Source organism: Mobula birostris, chromosome 22 (assembly GCF_030028105.1).
Source record: "Mobula birostris isolate sMobBir1 chromosome 22, sMobBir1.hap1, whole genome shotgun sequence".
NCBI classification, from domain to species: domain Eukaryota; kingdom Metazoa; phylum Chordata; class Chondrichthyes; order Myliobatiformes; family Myliobatidae; genus Mobula; species Mobula birostris.
The window spans coordinates 20,951,242-20,970,827 of NC_092391.1; the positions used below are offsets into that span (position 1 = coordinate 20,951,242).

The 19,586-nt window shown below is 38.9% G+C and overlaps 1 protein-coding gene across 2 annotated transcripts in view; it reads right to left on the reverse strand.

Moving 5' to 3' along the window:
* camsap1b (calmodulin regulated spectrin-associated protein 1b) overlaps window positions 1–19,586 on the reverse strand; it is a 103,614-nt gene that overhangs the window by 43,528 nt on the left and 40,500 nt on the right. For both annotated transcript variants that reach the window (XM_072240271.1, XM_072240270.1), the window contains exons 3-4: window positions 15,046–15,207; window positions 4,978–5,058 (exon numbers count right to left, since the gene is read on the reverse strand). In XM_072240271.1, the coding sequence (XP_072096372.1) occupies window positions 4,978–5,058; window positions 15,046–15,207 (243 nt within the window). The remainder of the gene's footprint in view (window positions 1–4,977; window positions 5,059–15,045; window positions 15,208–19,586) is intronic.

Consider the following 19,586-nt stretch of genomic DNA (forward strand, 5'->3'; position numbering starts at 1 on the left):
ATGTAACCTTGGTTTTGAGTTTAGTTGCCATAGGCTGAAGTTTCCCCAGAAACATTCCTAATGGCGTTTCCCTGTAGAAAGCCACCAGCCAGTCATTTTTCGACCTTTACCACTAGGTGGCAGCATAATACCTGCTCACCCTTCCAGCCACTCTAAATCCTTACCCATGGATATTTGAATTTGTCTGAAAGTTTCTCCATGTAGTTCAAATAATTCAAGATACAGGATTTAAAGCACATTTATCATCAAAGAATATATAAATTATACACTTTGAAATTTGTCTGCCTGTGGCAGCCACAAAGCAAGAAACTCAAACTACCCAATTTAAAAAAAAGACCAAAAACCACTGCAGAGAGCGAGAGAGAGCAAGAGAGAAAGAAAGAAAAGAGAGAGAGAAAGAAAAAAAACACATCTTGCAAATAATAGAAGCACGCCAACAGCACTCCAAACCACTATGAGTCCCAGATCCACTTCCAGAGTACCTGGAGTTGGCCCAAGCCAAGCCTTGGTCCCCAGCTTCCACACCAGCAGGGCAGAAGCACACAGAAGCCAGATCAGTTCGGTGCCGCAGAAAAAGGAATGAAAATTACGTCATTTATGCACTTTAACTGATCTCTTCTCTGGTCAAAATTAGTCACACAAGTATCATTGCCACCTATTTTTGTTCTTTATCTTTCTCCAGACTTATTAAACATTATAGTCTACCTAATTTTACTAGTTGTACAATCTTTTTCCAGATCACTGTCTAAAAATTGATATTTTTGTTCCGCCGATAAAATTAAATTGCTGCCATCTTTTATTGTCTCCATTGTTGCTGGTGCTTAGAGTCTGTCCACCATCTGTAGCTTGAGTCTCGCTTGTTCCCTGCTGGATACCAACACTAGTCTGTTTAAACTTTATAGACTTTATTTTTCCCACATCAGCGCATTTGGTTGTACTTGAGTTTACTGCCTTCTCTTCTTTGCATTAAGACTTTAAATGTCTGTCTCTTAAAAGTTTGAATTTAAATTCTCACTTCTTCAGTTGTTAATTGAGCCTTCAGACCCAGTGCACTATTAAAGTTCAAAGTTCAAAATAAATTTAATACAAGTACACATATGTATGTCACAATATCCTACCCTGAGATTTATTTTCTTATCAACATTCACAGTAAATACAAAGATGCACAATAAAATCAATGAAAAACTGCATAGAACAGAAATGGACAACCAATGTGCACAAGACAATAAATAGTCCAAATACAAAAGAGAAAATAATAAATAAATAAAGATATTGAGAACATGAGTTGTAGAATCCTTGAAAGTGAGTCCATAGGTTGTGGTATCAGTTCAGTGTTGAGGTAAGGGAAGTTATCCCCTCTGATTCAAGAGTTTGGTATTTGGGTAATAAATGTTCATGAACTTGGTGGTGTGGGACCTGAAGTTCCTGTATCTACTTCCTGATGGCAGCAGTGAGAAGACAGCATGGCCTGGATGGTGGAGGACCTTGATGATGGTGCAGCTTTCCTGTGGCAATGCTCCTTGTGGACGTGATCAGCAGTGGGAGGATTTTACCTGTGATGGACTGGGCTACATTCACGGGCATTGATGTTTCCAGGCCATGATGCAACCAGTCAGAAGTTTGTCAGTTTTAGATGATATGCCAAATCTTTGTGAACTTCTAATAAACTAGAGGTGCTGCTGTGCCTTCTTTGTAAAGGCACTTACGTGCTGGACCCAGGACAGATCCTCTGAAATAATAATGCTGAGGAATTGATATCTCCTGACCCTCTCCACCTCTGATCCCCTGATAAGGACTGGCTCATGGGCCTTCGGTTTCCTCCTCCTGTAGTAAATAACCAACTCTTTGGTTTTGCTGATGTGTGAGAGGTTGTTGCTGTGGCACCATTCAGCTAGAATTTCAATGTCCCTCCTATATGCTAATTTGTCCCCATCTTTGATTCGGCCAACAACAGTGCATTATTAAACATTAAGAACAGTAGAGAATAATGGAAAATGTACAAAATATCAATCCTTTCAATTAAAAACCTTCAAGCTATTTCGTCAGTACTTTGGCTACTATAACAAACCAATATTTTGTCCTGTCCAGCTGTGCCAAATGATACAAAGTACACTTAATCTCAAAGCTCTTGGTTTGTAACACTGTTCCTAATGAGCACAACCATCACCTGGTTGTATAATTATGCAGTTATACCACAACTTGAAAAATCACAGTACTGTACATTTTTACTTAATACTGCAACCAAATAAACCTTTATAAATCTCAAACCTCAATCTCAAAGTACTAAAGCTACTCCTTAGTCTCTTCCTTGTATAATAACTTTAAAATGTGTATACTAGTGAACTTGGACCTGCGCAGACTCGTACTGGAACATATGACAATAAACTCTACTTTTGACTTCAATTGAACAGTACACATCCATCTGTATTAATCACATCTTCCAGCTCTTGGCTCATAACCTTCTATGCCCAAACTATTCAGATACTCACACCAACACAAACTCTGCTTCCATCACTTTCTCTGGCAGTGTATATCAAGTAATCACCACTCTGATTGAGAAAGGTCTTCCTCAGATTCCCTCTAAATCTCTTGTGCTTTCCCTAAATCTATATCCTCTAGTTTTATCTACCTCCGGTATGGGGAAAAGCTAGCTGCAGTTACCTTATCTATATCCTTCAATTTTATGTACCTCAAACTTCCTCTGCATTTCGGCAAAAAAGAGGTAGCCTCACCCAGTCTCTCCTAATAACTGAAACACTCCATCCCAGGCAACATCCTGATGAATCTCCTCTGCACCCTTTCCGGCACCATCACATCCTTCCTAGAGTGGTGGTTAGAACTGCATGCAGTATTTCATCTGAGGTCTGATTAATGATTTATAAAATTGGAGCACAAACTCACTGCTCTTCAATTCAATGCCCTGACTAATGAAAGCCAATATCCCACATGCCTTCATAACCACAATATCTACCTGTGCAGTTATCTTCAAGGAACTTTGAACTTTTACATCAAGGTCCTCTGTTCCTCAATACAACTTTAGACCCTGCAATGCGAAATCACAAAATGCATCATCTTGCGGTGACCTGGATTAAACTCCTACCATTTCTCAGTCCATTTCACCAACACGTTGATATTATTGTTGTCCAAGACTACCCTTCCTTTACACCATGAAAAACTGCACTAACCTTCATGTCATCTGCTAATTCAATGACTGTATCCCCTACAGACACATCCATATGATTTGTGTCTATTACCAACTGCAAGGGTCCCAGTATTGATCCATGTGGAATACCACCAGGCACAGGCTTCCAATCACAAAATCAGCCTGTTTCTATCACCCTTCATGTTCTATTGCAAAGTAATTCTATATCCAATTTACCAACTTGCTCTAATTTTGGACCGGTCTCCCATGTGAGACCTTGTCAAACGCTTTACTTGTAGTCAATGAAATCCACCTCTACTCCTCATCAATAAACTTTATTACCCCGTCAAAATATTTAATCTAATTGTTAGAGGATCTGCTCTTGACGAAGGCATGCAGGCAATTTCAACAATATTGGAGAGGTAACCCATTCAAAAGTATTATCATACGAGGAAAATTTGATGGCTCTGGGTCTGTACTTGCTAGAATTCAGAAGGATGAGGGGGCGATCTCATTGAATCCTTTTGAATGTTGTAAGGCTGAGACAGAGTAGATGGGAAAGGACATTCCCCATGGTGGAAGAGTCCAGGACAAGAGGGCACAGCCTAAAGATAGAGAGGCACCCTTTCAGAATAGAGATGCAGAGAAATATCTTTAGCCAGAGAGCGGTGAATTTGTGGAATTCATTACCACATGCAGCTGTGGAAGCCAGATCGTTGGGTGTATTTAAGGCAGAGATTGATAGGCTCTTGCTTGGACACGGCATCAAAGTTTATGGGAAGAAGGCCGGGAACTGGGGTTGAGGAGAAGATAAAAGGATCAGCCATGATTGAATGGTGGAGCAGACTCGACGGCCAGATGGCCTAATTCTGCTCCCATGTCTTAAGATCTAAAATAACCATTGCTGATTGTTTCTCGAAGTACTGAGTGATTATTCAGTTTAGTCTTCTGGGATGAAACAGATCTTTAAATCACATGTCCAAAGGCATTCAAGCTTCCATAGTGTAAACTTCATCACTGGTTTCAAAGACTGTTAAAATCTGTTCAGAATCAATATAGCATTCGGACCAAATCTGTTTCTGTAAGAATAATAAGTCAGCTTTGATGAAGAAATAAGAAACAGGTATCTTTCACTAAGCAAGTATACACCATCAAAAATCAAAAGTACAATTTGTAACAAGGCATCTTCTAGTGCATAATTATTAATTACAGCCCTACGTCCAGCAAGACAAGTGTGCATTTGCTCATTTAAAATATACACTATTAACCTTTAAGTCACAAGTATAAGGGTCTCATCGACAGTTTGCTCATTTCCATAGATAATGCCTGACCTGCTGAGTTCCTCCAGCATTTCGTGTATTTTGCTTTGGATTTCCAGCTTCTGCAGAATTTCATGTGTTTGCAAGTATATTTTAATTGACAAGTGATGAAAAGTTTGACTTACTCACAACCTTTATTTACAAATTGAGATGTTGGCACAAACAGCATATAGTTAATTTATATAACACCAAGTTAACAGAACTGCAAAGTTTTAATATTGCAGGAAATTAACAGTAACTACAAAAACTTATCAAACCTGCTAAATGTGGATGTTCAAGGTAAAAATGTAATTTGCTGAAGAATTCACCAATGAACCTTGCAAACAAAAGGTTTGATAAGAGTACATCTAAGTATCTTGCTTTCATTAAATACTAAATATTGCATCAAGAATGAAATATAATGACTGATTGCTTGACAAACATTTTCTTATATAAACTAGAAGAAAAGTGCACTTAATAGTCAGTCAATATACTATATAATGATCTAGAAGAACTTGATAAGCCTAAAAAAATTACCTTTTGGTGACTTGGACTTTCTATAACTTGTTGTTTCAGTTTAAATTCCTTTTCTGTAATCTCTCTCATTTTTAAATTCACCTGTAAAGGCAAAAGACAACAAAGATATTTTAATCTCAAAATAGAAACAGAAACATGTTAATAAAAACAACTGGGACAAATGGTCAGCGAAAATATAGCTTCTAAAATACAAATCCAGAGCTGAAACAAGGAGTTGAAATTTTTCTTTTCAACACTGTCTTTAATTCCAGCATGAAGTAACAGGTGAGCATTGCATGTAAATATACAAAAGTAAATATTTTTATTTTAATCAAGTAACTGCAGCCTGATTGTAGTACATTCTGAAAAGTTTTTACCTGTCAAAACTCAGACGACCCAGTCAAAGTATGCTGGATAATCATAAAATACTGCATTGGAATAAAAACTATCAAAGGCTAAGCTAAGTAAAAATTTCAGTTACATACTTGGATATTTTTAGATAATATAAACTGTGATCACATTAGACATAGCTCTGAATTTCTTTTTGGAGTGCCCACTTCCTCCACTCTTGCAACACGAGTCTCCATCCCTTTCTTTCTGTACCTTGAATTGTTGCAAGGCTACTACATAAAAACATCTGTTTTCATGAGTACATGAACACATTAAAAATGTTTTGTTAAAAAAAGGCTGGTATACTCAGAAGAGAAAGGGTGATACATACTAGGTTTCAGATACTGGTGGTGAAAAATGGTATGAAGTACTACAAAATAGGTGGAAAGACAGGCCAGAAAATACTGCCATAAGGAGAAAGACTGCTTTTGTCAGGATCAGGAATCAGAGTAGTTACAGTACAGGAAAGCTTTTTGGTCTATTGTGTTTCCACAACCCCCCCCCACCCCACCCCCCAGCTCTCTATTAGTTTTAACTCTAGTTCCTTCCACTGGCACCAACTGTGTAGCCTTACAAATGTTTCCTCACAACAATAATCTAATTCCAGTTTGAAGGCAACAAAGCAACCTGTATCCACCTTAGCTACAGGCAGTCCATTCCAAACTTTAACACTCGCTGCGTAGAAAGGTACAACATCACAACACTAGAAGAACTCACCAAATCAAGCAGCATCTGAGGTGGCAAAAATTTAGGCTGACTTTTTGAATAATGAACCTGTAAGAATCAGATAAAGGGTTTCAATGGGAAATGTTGACTTGTATCTTTTGCTGCCACAGGTGCTGCCTGACCCACTGAGTTCTTTCAGCATTGTTTTTATTCCATACACCAGCATCTGCAGTCTTTTTTGTCCATATAGACTGTTCATGTCACTGTTAATTCTCGTTGTTTATTTCATACTTGTGTCTGCTAACCCCTGACCCCTTTGTTAAAGGGAACAGCTTCTTAGTATCCAACTCTATCCAGACCTGTCATTATCTTCGATACTTTATCAAATTTCTTTTAGCCTTCTGTTCTCTACAGAAAAGTGGGGTGGAACCAGGAATGTAGAAACAAACTAGTAAACAAGACTAAAAAAAAGCTGAAATACATAATAATTTAGGGAGACAAGGACATCTGGAAATTTTGGAATAGTTGAAAAAGTTGTTGTCCACTGGTCTAACACTGCTGGAGTGGAAAGGAAGAGATGGAAAGAGGAACAAAGAGTGCGAAGGGCAGAGCAAAGAAGCATTGATTGGAAGGAGTTCAACACATGTTAATGTCACAAGTATCAAAAAAATCTAAGTGAGAGTTGGAAAAAAATGGGACAACAACAAAAGGATTGAATTAAAAGGGCAGAGTTAAGGAGGGACCAAATGGCTGACTCTTCAAGTGCATCTGAGGAAACAGCTTAAATTCCTCTCTTTAACATCTCTGGTTTTCCTTTTTAGATGGTTGGGGTTCTATCGAAGTCCTGATCTGCAAGTGGCACTCAAACTGTATTTTTTTTTTTCAAACAGTGGATGAATTCCCATTCCTGGAGCTCGCTGGCTGACCATTTTCCGACATTCTCCAGGCACTGTTTAGACGATGGCACCTCCAGGGCGCGGCCCCGTGGATGATCAATTCGAGGCCAGTGTTGTCGCCTGAGGCGTCATGGAAGATGGAACACCAGGATTTTGCTGCAGCGAATGTATGGACAGAGGTCTCTGTAGTCGAGTGGTCACTGTCTCTCGATGGCAGAAGAGTTTGCTGCCGATTCTCGAGTCGGAGAATCTCGGAATAAAAAGCAACACAGTACAGTGTAATATTGTAACTGCGACCGTCAGTCTCCCCTTTGACTGTGAAAATGAGTGATATCTCCCTGTCCGGGGGAGGGGGGGCCTGTGACATGTCAACTTTTTGGGCAAGTAACTATTTTTGTTCATTGCAATTCATGGTTTCTCTTTGGGTGCTTTGCTATTACTTGGTGGACGGTGGGCACTGACGCTTTTTGCTGAAGCAGGCGGGGGAGTTGATGTGTTGATGCTTGCTGCTGCTTGCATAGGGAGGGGAGAGGGGAGTTTTGGGTTTCTGACATTTTTTATCATTCATTGTTTTGGTCTTTTTCTGTTTCTTGTGGGTATCTGTGAAGACCAGTATTTCAGGTTGTATATTGTACACATTCTCTGATAATCAATGGAAACATTTGAATCATTTGAAATTGATCTTACATGAAAGCAGGCCAGAAATGATGGGGGACCTCATGCTCTTAAGTATTGCCAAGTAATCAAGACACCTAATTTCAATGGAGCAAAATTGTGAAATTGAGGAAAATATTTTGTTTGCTATTACTTTACAATTGGCAGTTCTTTCAAGCAACAACTATGATAAGCAGCACAAGAAAATAATATTATAACTTAAATTTGTCCTCTATTTTAAGAAACTTTTAAGACATTTTTAGATAGGCAAATGGATGATAGAAAAATGGGTTATGTAAGAGGGAATGATTAGACAGGTTTTAGACTAGGTTAAAAGGCCAGCACAACATTGTGGGCTGAAGGGCCTGTACTGTGCTATAATGTTCTATGTATATTTCTATCTAAAGATTCTCCCATTGCAATTGGTCTTTCAAATAAAAATGGGGATACAAGTAGAAATCCAAAAAGGCAGTACTCTCTTTTTCTTTGCAGATATTTAAAATAATAATCGTATTTTTGACAAAGGAGCTGCAAGTGGTCCAAGTGAAATATGTTTAGTGTGACCACCAGTCAATAAAAAGGGGATTAAAATAGAACCACCAACAAGATGCCTGGAAATAGGACAAACAAAAACCAAGCACTATGACATTCAAAAAAGAAGGAATAAAAAGATTATCCTCAACTTCAATTCAATTACAATAGTTATCAGGTACACTTTGTATGAATCCAATAAATTGCAGTAATTCAATACTGTCTTCAATTTATAGTTTCATAACTGCAACTTCAAAATTAATGGCAATAACTTAATTAACACAAAATAAATTATAATACTTTAGTTGTTTTATTTCTTCTAGTTTTAGTAACAGATCATGAAATTGAGGTTCATATAATATTCACCCCATCAAAACAAACAGCATGAACAGCTGAGAACAGATTAACACATCAAACAGTCACCAGTTATTTCCCCAGCAGAAGGTTTTACTAATTCAACATCATGAAATAGACAAGGACACTGAAAATTACAAAATATTGTACTTTCTGCACTTGCTAATATACTTATCAATTTTGTGAGAGAGAACAAATATCATTTCACACAATCCTGGCAAACAACCAGATTAATAAATAAATCAAAATTAATGTTAAGTTTCACAGAAGGTTTTGTAAACAGAAAAGCAACAGTGACTAAATGAGGAATATACACAACTTTCAGGACAAGTGTTTCATGTTCTTCTGATCCATTTAAGCCATTTTTTTTAAATCAGAGCAATTTTATATAGTTAACTGACTAAGAAACTGGCCTTCAGCCAATCTGAATGCTGGCTGAAAGCTTATTGGACCTGTCATCCTGTTATTATTGGTTGCTAAGCAAAGCAACACATGGCTCTCCTATGTTGCTAAGTAAATGTGTGAGTAATGACATCTTTACATAACCCTGCTATACAAGAATAACGACAAATTAAGGTGTGACAAAAGGCCAAGTCTAATATAGAAATTTAATGATATTCATGCATAATTTTTCACAGATTTAACAGAAATATTGATACTGTCCCCAGTCCTTCTATATCTCACTAATCTTGGTGGCGACATCTACAGCGAGTGTTATGATGAGGATACAAAACAATTTGATAATTTTTTCTTTTTATTCTACGGCTTGGTGTGAGTTCAGTTTTATAGTGCCTTTAGCATTTTCATTACTCTTGTTTTTAATTCAGATTGATGACAACTGACCTTTTTGTTACATCTTTAGATAAACAGACTGACTTCTATTTTCTGGGCATGTTGTGGCTTCAGTCACTAAGTAGCCAACACTGAAATTTAATCATTATTGTAAAAAAATACAAACAGCAGGAACCCCATGGTTTAAGAAAAAAGTAGATAAATATTACTTTAGTAGAACAGAAAACAAAAATATACAGAGGGAAAAATGCTATTGAAATAACACTGTCGATGTTGAGCTCTTCCTCTGAACAGCGACGACACAGTGGCACAGCTGGCAGTGTTGCTGCCTGTTACAGAAAGGTATCGGAGTCAGTGCGCAAAGGCAGTATAGCAGTCTTACGGTGAGAGATTGTCTTGGACATTTTTCTTGTGATACCCTGCGGGACATTGGTATGTAGAATACAGCAAGTCTGGTTCACTGGTTTATTGGCGAGACGGACGGCGGAGGGCTGCGTGGTCTCAGTTGTAGTCGGACTAGGTCTCTTGCCGTAGGCTCATCTGTTGCAGCTGCCCAGGAGAGGAGACGCCAGAGGCGCTGTGGGATGGCATCCATGCTGGATTGGGGGCAGCTCCTCCCATTGGTGCTATCCTCAAGTGCTTATTCGCTCAGTGGAAGACAAGACGGATTGTGTGCATGCATTTTTTTGCAGACTGCTGAGGGTTTGGGTTGTTCTTCCTGATAATCATTCATGCACCACTGATTTCAGGACATGTCACTCAGGGACTTGGGCTATATTGTATTTCTGTGTGACTATGTTTACTGCTATCTAATATGTGCCTTACACTGTGTATTACTGTTGGTATTGTGTTTTGCACCTTGGTCTTGGAGGCACGCTGTTTCATGTGGCTGCATTCATATGTATTCACATATGGTGAAATGATCATTAAACCTAAACTTGAATAATGACCTTCAGGGTGATGTGTATGGAGTTTGCAAGCTCTCCCTGTGATTGTGTGGGTTATGCCAGGTACTCGAGTTTTCTCTCACTTCCCAAAGATATGGGGGTGGATAGGTCAACGTACTGTAAATTGTGTATGGAGTAGAATTTGGGGAGTGGGAGTCAACGGGAGGGCAGGGAGAATAAGATTGGATTTGTGTGAGTGGGTGATTCATGGTCAGCATGGACTCAGTGGGTTTGTAGCTATGCTGCGTCTCTTAATGGATTCCCTGACTGTCATATAGGATACCTGTTTGAGTGGTGCCACAGCAACAACCTTTCACTTAACATCAGCAAAACTGAAGAGCTGATTGCTGACTTCAAGGAAGGAAGGGGAAAAAAAAAGACAAACATGCACCAATCTAAATGGGGGAAAATCAATGGTAGAGAGAGTTAGCAACTTTAAATCCTAGAGCATTAATATATCAGATGACCTGTCTTGGGCCTACCACATAAGAAAAGCACACCAGTGTCTTTATTTTCTTAGGATGTTGAGTTTCGGTTTGTCACCAAACATTAGCAAACTTCTACAGGTGAACTGTTGAAAGTATTCTGATAGGTTGCATCATGGTCTGTGCAGGATCATAAGAAGCTGCAGAGTAGTGAACTCTACCCAGTACATCACAGGCACACCTCTCCCCACCATTGGTAGTATCTACAGCTGGTAGTAGTATCCAAAGATTCCCATCATCCGGGCCATGCTATCTTTTCACAAATACCAACAGGCAAGGGGTACAGAAGCCTGAAATCCCAGACCTCCCAACCAGCAAAACCATAATCACCACTACAATTTAGCAACACATTGACTATTCTGACATTTTGCACTAAAATTGACTTCTTGTTCTAACTTTTTTTAAATTGTAAAAGCCATGTACAATTTATGCTTAGTTTACATTTTTTTTTGTAAATGCTGCTTGGATGATGCTATGTGCCTGCAATGCTCCTCCAAGTACTTTATTTCAACTGTGCATAAATCAGACATCCCACCCTGCAAAAACTGGTTTCAGGGAGGTAGCACCATCAATTTGCGGGAGACTTCCAGGAGAGGTGGGATGTCTGCAATAGAGTAGCTCCTTAGCAGCTGGCCAGCTAGTTTAAATAACGTTAACTATGCTAATGAACGAATGACACCTGTTAAACTCACCTCAACACGTCTTTTGCAGTCTTAACCCACCACGGGCAATAGAAAAGTCACTGTTGCAAACAGTGCAGCGAGCAACACTGTCATTATTTTGACCCCTATTAGGCAGACTACACTTTAGTGTAGTCTGGGTGACGTACGTTTTATATTTTTTTTGGAACACTCTGCCATGGTGCGCTCTCGTTTGCTTTCTCTCTCGCTCGTGCTCTCGCTTGCTTTCTCTCTTGCTCTCTCGTGCTCTCTCTCTCTCGCTCGCACTCTCTCTTGCTTTCTCTCGCTCGCTCTCAAAAAATTGATTTCTGTGATATTGTATATAACTTGCGGGCATCAGGGAGCCACTATTCATATGCGGGAGACTCCCGGAACTTTCGGGAGAGGTGGGATGTCTGATAAATGTACTTGTGCACATGACAACAAACTCAACTTTTACTCTATGATAGTACACAGATACAAAATTTATACAAGATGGAAAATTGCAGAAGATAAATAACAAGAAGTGTGATGAGTAATGAGTCCACGGAAATCCAAAAATAGTAAAATTGCAGGAATTCTGTGTTGCAGCTTAAAAAATATGAATTAAAATGTGTTTGTGCATTCAGCATTTTCATTTGATGTAATTTGATCATTTCCAAACTGGTTTTATTTCTCTGTACTGTTGTTGGAGGGGAGTGGAGGCATCGACGCTGAGGTTTTCTTCTCTTCCATTTTTAAGTTGTTAGTTTTGCCCAAGTCTTTTAGTTTAGTTTAGTTTAGTTTTTTTTTTCTTTTGGGATGGGTTTTTTTTTCTTTTTTTTTGTCTTTTTCCTTTTTTTTGCTTTATATTATCCGTGATCAGTTTTACATGTATGGGAGTTTTGGTAATTTCCACTATTTGGTTTTGCAATTACTCTTTTTTTTAAATGTAACAATACATCTCATATTATCTGTATTATTGCTATGTTTTGTTTCTATATTTTGAAATTAATAAAAAGATTGAAAAAGAAAGTAAAATGTGTTTGTGAATTATAGGAGTAACATCCAAATGTCCAGCAAAATCTACCAGTATGGCACGAAGTCCCAGGCATGCCAATCTAACAGCCTTACTAAAGTATGATACAGTGGAAGACAAACAGAAAAATTGCAAGAGTTAAGTCATTAAAAGAACTCCAAACATGTGGAAGATCTGGAAGATTAAAAAATGTTTTGGATATAAATAGAAGAATGAAAGTGGCAGTTTATAGCAAATTATGATTTTGTTTTGTTTTTTTTCTTCTAATAGTCATCTTCTTCTGGAGTAAGTAGTATAGAACTATTAACAATGAATAATGGGAATACTAAGTAAATTAAAGTTGAACAGCACAATTGGGTTTCTTTCCAATTACAATCCAAACCTCCTGCAAATTACTACTAAAATGGCAGGCAATGCTAACATTACAAAACCAAATAAAAATGTGTCACCAAAAGCTTGATATGGGAAATTGTTTTTTCCAGTTTATTGAATACGAACTCCAAAGCAGGCCGATTCAACTGGATTGAATAACTAATTCTGTAGAAAGATATCTGGATGAGAAGCTTCCAGACAAGATTCTATACAAACACCCATTTTCCCAGGAAGAGATGAGAGTGAAGATCAAATACCATAAGAGAGAATTTGAGAAACAGAAAATATAACAGACACAAGACTAAAAAAGACAAAGAAAAGCATGCCTAGTTGTTAGTCCAATGCTACATTACCAGCTTTAATAATAAAACATAGGGACAGTGTGTTAATTAGAAAAAGATGCAGGGATAGAGTTGGAGTGAGTGATTTGTAGAGGGGACATGGAGGAGGAGTTTTGGTGCCTGTCCACCAAAATCAGAAGGTTGGATCACTTTCAGCACTGAGCCAATCTGAAAAGGTCGAGAACTGTTTCAGGCTGGGCGGCGAGGTCTTGGCCCAGAGCATATCACTGCGGTGAGGCCTGGGTCCTAATGTGAGGCATGACCTGGTGTTTGGACACTTTAAACATCAGCCTAAATAGACTAAAAAGGCAGGGTATTGAGAATGGAGGAAAAATGAAGGTCCGGCAGATTCCGCTTGCTCTTTCCCAGTTCATTTCTCTCTCCATAGCGCTGAGGCTTCATGTCTGAAGCTTTGCGGTAACTTGTCCTGCTGTTTGATGAACTTGAGACGGAGACTATGAGCATACTCTGGCTCCAGGTCTATGGACTCAATTTGGTTAAGAATGCTGATGTTTGCTTCTATTGTTTGCATGATTTGTGTTTTTCCTCCCCTCTTTCTCAGCACATTAGGTGTTGCTTTTTTAAGTTGGGTTCTTTCAGGTTGCTTGCTTTGTGGCTGCCTGTAAGCAGATGAATCTCAAGGTTGTATACCTTGATAATAAATGTACTTTTGAACTTTGAAATTGAGCCTCACCAACATCTTATACAATTCAACGTAACATTCCACCTCCTGCACTCAATACTTTGATTTATGAAGGACTACATATCAAAAGCTTTCTTCACAACCTGATCTACCTGTGCCGCGATTTTCAATGAATTATGGACCTGTAATCACAAGATCCTTTGGCTTTACCGCACTCTTCAGTGCCTTACCATTCACTGTGTAAGACCTACCCTAGTTGGTCCTACAGAAGTGTAATACCTTGCTCGTGTCTGCATTAAATTCCATCTGCGATTTCACAGCCCATTCTTCCAGCTGGTCCTAAACCCAATGCGATCTGATTGTCTTCTTTGCAGTCCACTACACCCCCGCAATCTTGGTTGTCATCCGCAAATTTGCTGATCCAGTTAAACACATCATCCAGATCATTGATATAGATGACAAACAACAACAGACCCAGCACTGATTCCTACAGCGCTCCACTAGTCACAGGCCTCCAGTCAGAAAGGCAACCATCTACTACCGCTCTATCTTCTCCCACAAAGCCAATGTCTTATCCAATTTACTACCTCATCTTGAATGCCGAGCAACTGAACCTTCTTGAACCTCTCATGAGGGACCTTGTCAAATGCCTTGTTAAAGTCCATGAAGACAGCATCCACTACCTTGCCTTCATCAACTTTCCTGGTAACTTCCTCAAAAACCTCTAAGAGGAAGAATAAGAGGAACTATCCAAGAAAAAAAAGGTAAGTCAACGTTGTTGAATTATTGAAAATTTAACAGAAAAAAAAGTGACAAGGAATTTGCAATAGACTCAATATTCATGATCATCCAGGAAGTACTTGATAGTGTTCCACATCGGAAGCTTAGAATGCAAAAGCTGGGATGTATAAGAGACAGCTGCTTTTAGCAGACAGAAAATTAGTACCATAAGGAAAATTAGCACTTTCTTTGACTGGATAAGAAATGGAAATAGATTTTACACATATTTCGTAAGCAATACTTGAGTCACATTCTGTCAGAGGAGGAAGTACTGCCACTGAGTCAAGGCTCTGTTGACCAGTTGAGATAAGATGAGCTCTTGACTTCACAATCCACCGTGTTAGGATTTTACACTTTATTGTTTACCTGCACTGCACTCTCTGTAGCTGTTACACTTTATTTTGTATTCTGTTACTGTTTTACCTCTTTCTACTTCAATGCTTGACCTATAGCAACAGTATGTAAAACAAGGTTTTCACTGTCTCTTTGGGGTACATGTAACAATAATAAACCAACTTCATACAGAACATGGAAATAAAGCAGCTCAGATTTTACATTTACCTTATTTATCCAGAACACCATGGCATCTTCCAGATCATATGGTAATTCCTTTGAGGCACTAAACGTGGAAAAACGCTTTATAGATGCCACTACCTTTTCAATGCTGATCATCTCAACTGTGTAGGCCATCATCAGAGCATCAATCAAAGCCATGTGAGCGTTCTGTAATGTCAGAAATACATTAGTATATGATTAAAGAATTAGAAAACATTAGTTTTCAGTCGCTAATAAAACTGGTATTCTCTGCAAACAGAAATAGAATAATCTGTACTTCAAACTAATGTACATTACTTTAAATTTTAAAAGACAACTTCTGATACTTGAAATGATTGTTGCTGTAATTAAACATATCTGCTGTATAGGGCCAGTATCAATATTGCCAGTTTCCTTATTTGGACATCCGAACTTTACTAGGTTGTATTGATCATAACATTATTCATAGACAATGAATTGTTTACAACAGTAGCTACATAAACTACAAGAAAAAGCAGACTTAGAAGTTCGATATAGATCGAAAGTACAGAAAATATACAGTAGTAGCTCCTCACAGAGATAAAAGACATGCTAATGAACTTGAGATTTGCTATTTGCTGTATTAAGAGAACTGTGATGACAAAAGCACTGTCCTAGATATTTATAAAAAATGTTTTACTGCCCATTCATTCTCAATGAACTTTATCAACTACATTTTGCTTTCCTTTAAGCAGATAGCTCAACTCTCAAAATACAGTGTCTGTTATTTGTCCACCCGCTGCCCACAATTCACTCGATTCGCTATGACATTAACTTGCTTCTCTTCTCAAAAATAAAACCTCCTGTGCATTTCCATTAACTTCTATTTTTGTTTTGAATTTGGTGCAGTTTTTCTTATTAAAAACAAAATACTGAGAAAAAAAATTCAGCAGGCCTGTTTCCCAAGGATTGCAAAACAGTGTTTATCTATTCAGGCTATGATCTTTCAATAGATCTAGGAAGAATTAGAGATAGCGTGTGTGTAACATTCCAGAGAAGCAGTAAGGGGTGCAGTAAAGAGATCTGTGATAGGGGGGCAATTAGGAAAGAATGCATGGCATAGATGTTGGCAATCCCTGCGAAAAGAAATGGTAATGATATGTCTGGAGGATATGCAAATACAACAGAATTATGAATTCTGGAACATCATGAGAGCTAAAGAATTTTGGAACTATGGGTACCAAAACTGAAATAGCCAATGACCTCAAATTTTTTGAATTCAAATCAAGTATTCAAGTTCGTGCTGAGACTTGTTGGAACATTTAAGCAAAGCAATATTAAAGGTCAGAGTGAGATCCAGATGGAAGATTGAAGATTAAAGTGATGAACAACTCAAAACTATATGCATCACCCTTACTGACTTAAAGGTTTTCCCACAAAGAGGTCACCCGATCTGCATTTGGTTTTCCTAGTGTAAACTAGACCACATCAAGTTCATTGTATTCCAATTGTACATATATACAGCCAAACTAAACAACGTTCCTCCAAACCATATTGCACCGACACAACATACATCACACACAGCACAAACAAAATATTACACAATTTGATAAAATAAAATTCAAAAACGCATGTGTGAAGTGCAGCACGAGTAAACAGTAATCAGCTCGCTGTCTTAGTGCCAAGCGCTCACAGATATCAGGGTATTCATAAATCTCCCGGCCTGAGGGAAGAAGCTGTTACCCAGTCTGGCAGTCCTAAAGTTTCTGTACCTCCTTCCTGATGATAGTGGGTCAAAAAAAGATTATGGTTTGAGTGGTAGGGATCCTAACACTTCAGGTAAATGTCACAAAAGAGTGGTAGGGAGACCCTAATAATCTGCTCAGTGGTTTTTACTGTCCTCTGTAGGGCCTTGTCGTCAGATACCTTGCAGCTTCCATACACAATGATCAGCCAGACAGGACACTCTATGGTGCTCCTGTAGAAAGTTATTAGAATGGGGGCACGTCTCAATTTCCACAGAAATGTAAACACTGCTGTGCCTTCTTGACTACTGAGGTGTTCTGGGTCCACATTAGATCATTCATTATGTGCATACTGAGCAAATTTGTGCTCTTCATTCTCTCCATGACAGAGCGCTTGATGTGCAATGGAGAGTGGTCGATCTGTATCTTCCTGAAGTCCACAATCATCTTTTGACTGGTCCGCGTTGAGACTCAGGTGGTTGTTCTCGCACCACTTGACATACCTCCCTACCTCCTCTCTGTATACCAGCTCATTATTGTTGTTGTTGAGGCCAACCACTATAGTATTATCAGTGAACTTGATGCAGATTGAGCTGAATCTGCCAGTGTAATCATGAGTCACCAACGTGAATGGCAGAATGAGTGCACAGCCCTGAGAGGCACCACTGCTCAGCTTGATGAAGCTCAAAATGTTGCTGCCAACTCTGACTGACGTCCAAAATCTAGTTACAGAGAGGGGTGTTGAATACTGAGGACAGTTTACCCATCAGCTTCTGGGGGATGATCGTGTTAAACATTGAGCAGAAGTCAACGAACAACATCCTGGAGTATGAGCTATCATTTTCTAGGTAGGACAGGATAGAGTCGAGCACCAAGGCTATGGCATCACTTGTGGATTAGTTTCAGTGGTATGTGAACTGGAAAGGGTCCAATGCAGCTGGAGGATGGGATTTTTCACGATACATTACCAGCCACTCAGAGCACTTCATGACTGTTGAAGTCAGTGTCACTGAATAGTAGTCATTTCAAGCCTGTTATTGTATTCTCTTGGGCACCCAGGTTCCTTAAGGTTGTATTGCTGGGGGTGGTAGAGGGGATGAGCTCCCTTTACCTATCAAATGCTGCCAATAGCATGCATCTCAAATAACTTCTGACAACTAAGTCCAGCTCCTGGCCTTCACGTATGGCTTAGCTTCTAAGCCTGGTGGAACAGCTTTCACTAATAGAAAGGAAAAAGTTATTGGCTTCTTAAAACCAGTCGCTTCAGGCAGGGGCTCGTGTGCTGTGGTTGGAAGATCATCTAGGAGGAGGAAAACTCTGATCTCAAATCTTCACTGCTTTCACGGGGAAGGCTTTGGGAGTAAACCCATGAGGAAAATTCCAGAGCTAGAGTCCCTAAGGCAGACCTACATTAAGTTCAACGCTGACTGGCAACACACACAAATACACATTTTGTGTGTTTTGCTTAGATTTCCAGCATCTGCAGATTTTCTTGTGTGTTGCTGTCTGGCAACTCCTGTGACCCACTGGTGCCAAAATGTATCAGTCTCTGTCATTCCACATCATACTGCCCAGCTTGAATATCATGTACACAACTACGAACCAAACCAACGGAGGGCCTAAGGCACTGGAATGATGGTGGCTGCCTTGAAGCCTGAAGGGGCACTGGATTGCCTGAGAGATATTAAAGATGTCTATTAAGAACCCTGTTAATTGGGCCACAGAGTAACTTAACACCTGAACAGGTTATGCTGTTCGGCTTTGCAGCCTTGCATGGGTTTGCCCTGGCCAGGCACTGCCTCAACTCAGCTGCGGCCAAACAGGGTGCCTGTTTCTCAGGAAAAGGGGGCTTTCCTTGATGTCACATCTTTCAATTGGTCAGATTGTGAATAGAAATCATTGGCTGTAAATGCAGTGCAATAAATGTGACGCAGTAGAATTAAGTGTTCTTGGGTCCCTGATTAGTGGTTTCGGAGGACAGCAAAGGTTTGTGTGGTGTGCTTCTTTGCATCCAACATATCTAGAAGACATCGAGCAAAAATTGTTTTTTTTTTAATTCAGATATAGTTCATAACAATTTGAAAGTATTATCACCAAAAACATTTTACATAAACTATGATGAACTGAATGCCAGATGAGAAAGTAAATCTGTTAAATTACCTTATTAGCAATGTCAAATTCCAGGTATGTGCCAAATGTAATGCACCACCAAAACTCTGCATTAGCTTTTTCCAATATTAACACACCCAAAGGAAATGCTGATCACAGTTAAATGGAATATGTGAAAGGCTTATTCATCACTCTGCTTTTCTCTAATTCCAACTCACTTTATTGACGAACTGCAAGGAAACTAACAGCATCAATACAAGGTTTTCTTAATTGTGCAAATTTTGCAGAGCTTCCTGAATTAGATTATTTACAGCAAATGCTGAAGTTGGAAAGAGGCCCACCCTTGATACAATCATTTCTTTAATCCATAATACATAAATCATCATTTCAGACTGGAGTAGAATAGCTTCTCCTTTAGCCAAGTATCTTCAAACTAGCATGCAGATGGACAGAGATAAAGAAAGAGCTTTCAGAATTTTTTTGCTAATGGGCTGAATCTAGTCAGTATTTACATAACAGCCATCGTTTAATCAAATTAATGCAAGACTCAAGTCTGAACTCCAACACTGCAGTGAAATGTGGAACCCTGAAATAAATGAGGCATTTCATCTCACAAATCTATCAGTATGCTGCAATGCTGGAGTATGGAGTATAACTATAGAAATGGAGATCTGTAAGAACATACACTGGAAATTTTGCTCATAGTTTCAATCTGAACCAGAATCCATAAGCCCA